Consider the following 1527-nt stretch of genomic DNA (forward strand, 5'->3'; position numbering starts at 1 on the left):
GACGAATACCTATCTGCGAAAACCTCAAGACAATTCTATCCCTTATATACGAGTAAATAATTAGTATCCAATATACTATAGAGAGAGATATATCTACCTTGCAATTCGGATATATATAAGCTTATATATAGAGAATAAGATTACAGACTATTAGAATACAAAGGATATGACTCCTGAGTACCTAATTACAAAGTTTCTAAATAGGAATCGGTTTCAGGAGCTCTATATACATATGCAATTCCATAGAAATCAGGAATAAGGCCTATATATAAAGGTAGTCCCCAGACCTCTATTCATTTTACCTGAAACTAGCTAATAAACTACTGAGTAGGTAAAAGCCTTTAGTATATATATCCAGGAGGTTAATTTAAGTATTTGGAAGCCTGGGAGGGACTTGGTAGTAGATAAGATAATTATATAATTTAAAGATTAATTAAAGAAAATAACTACTATTCCAAACAAGCCTATACCTACTAGATATAAGATATGGGGGGCAGCCCAGAGGGGGTTCTTACTCGTATAGAACTGGTATATTCCTGGCTAAAGGAATGGCCCTATAGGAGTATATACTCCCAGGGAGCTTGGTAGGACAATTAAGGCTAGAAATAGTAGAAATAAGATACAAGCAGTAGTCCTGTACTTAATTAAAAGATTATCTAAACCTCCTAAAGGTTCTGGATATTATATTTACCTTAATAATCTCTTTATTTCTACTCGCTTCGTCTAATACGCTCGTACCCAGGAAGTTATAATTACTAGAACTTGCAGGATAACTAGAGGGGTTATTAAGGGCTTCTTGACCTTTAGAAATCGGATAAAAAGAATATAATACCCTGGGATAAAACGTATTCCAGGTATATACCTAATAGAGAAGTATATTATATGGGGTAGAAAGATCAAGCTTTTGTTTTAATAATATCTTCCTTTATATCAGGTAACGAGCATATTTTATAGTAAAGAAAGAGGCCTAAGGAGACTTCTTCTAAAGCAAAGACTATACGAATACCCTTTAGTAATCAGGCTATAAAGACACTCTCGATTCCTATAATTACGGATAGATATAACTATTATATGGGAGCAGTTAACGAGTTTAATTACCTGACTGCCCAGAATACTGGTTTACGGTACGTAGAGCGAAGAGGGCACCAAGTATTAGAATACTGGCTACTTTATACGGTTCTAATCAATTACTATTTACTAGCTTTATATAGTAATATCCCTGAACCTAGGGAAATCAGCTTCAGAAGCCAGCAGGATTTCAGGAGCTAGCTAGTCAGTACGTTACTAGCTAAAGGGAGAGATAGTAAGATCTGTCCAAAGAGAAGAATATTACAGATTAGCCAGGGAGCTAAATAGGTACCTGTGGAATCGCATGAGCTAGTAAAGCTCAGTAAAATTGGGAAGTGTATATACTATAAGGGACTGAGATATGGGGACCGGCCATAAAAACGAATTATACTAGCTCAGATTGCGGCCAATCAGGGGCAAGAGAGCTATAGGAGAGATAGCTTCTATAGGTATAAGTAA

General features: G+C 35.7%; 1 protein-coding gene across 1 annotated transcript; it reads left to right on the top strand.

The window, feature by feature from the left end:
- Positions 1-957: 957 nt before the first annotated feature.
- Positions 958-1269, top strand: K444DRAFT_548154 (uncharacterized protein; the record flags this gene model as incomplete). Its single annotated transcript, XM_024876354.1, has 1 exon — positions 958-1269. A coding segment is annotated over one exon (312 nt), but the record flags the coding sequence as incomplete, so codon positions are not given.
- Between the last annotated feature and the right edge of the window lie 258 nt (positions 1270-1527).

This window comes from Hyaloscypha bicolor (genome assembly GCF_002865645.1).
Source record: "Hyaloscypha bicolor E unplaced genomic scaffold K444scaffold_184, whole genome shotgun sequence".
Taxonomy (NCBI): Eukaryota; Fungi; Ascomycota; class Leotiomycetes; order Helotiales; family Hyaloscyphaceae; genus Hyaloscypha; species Hyaloscypha bicolor.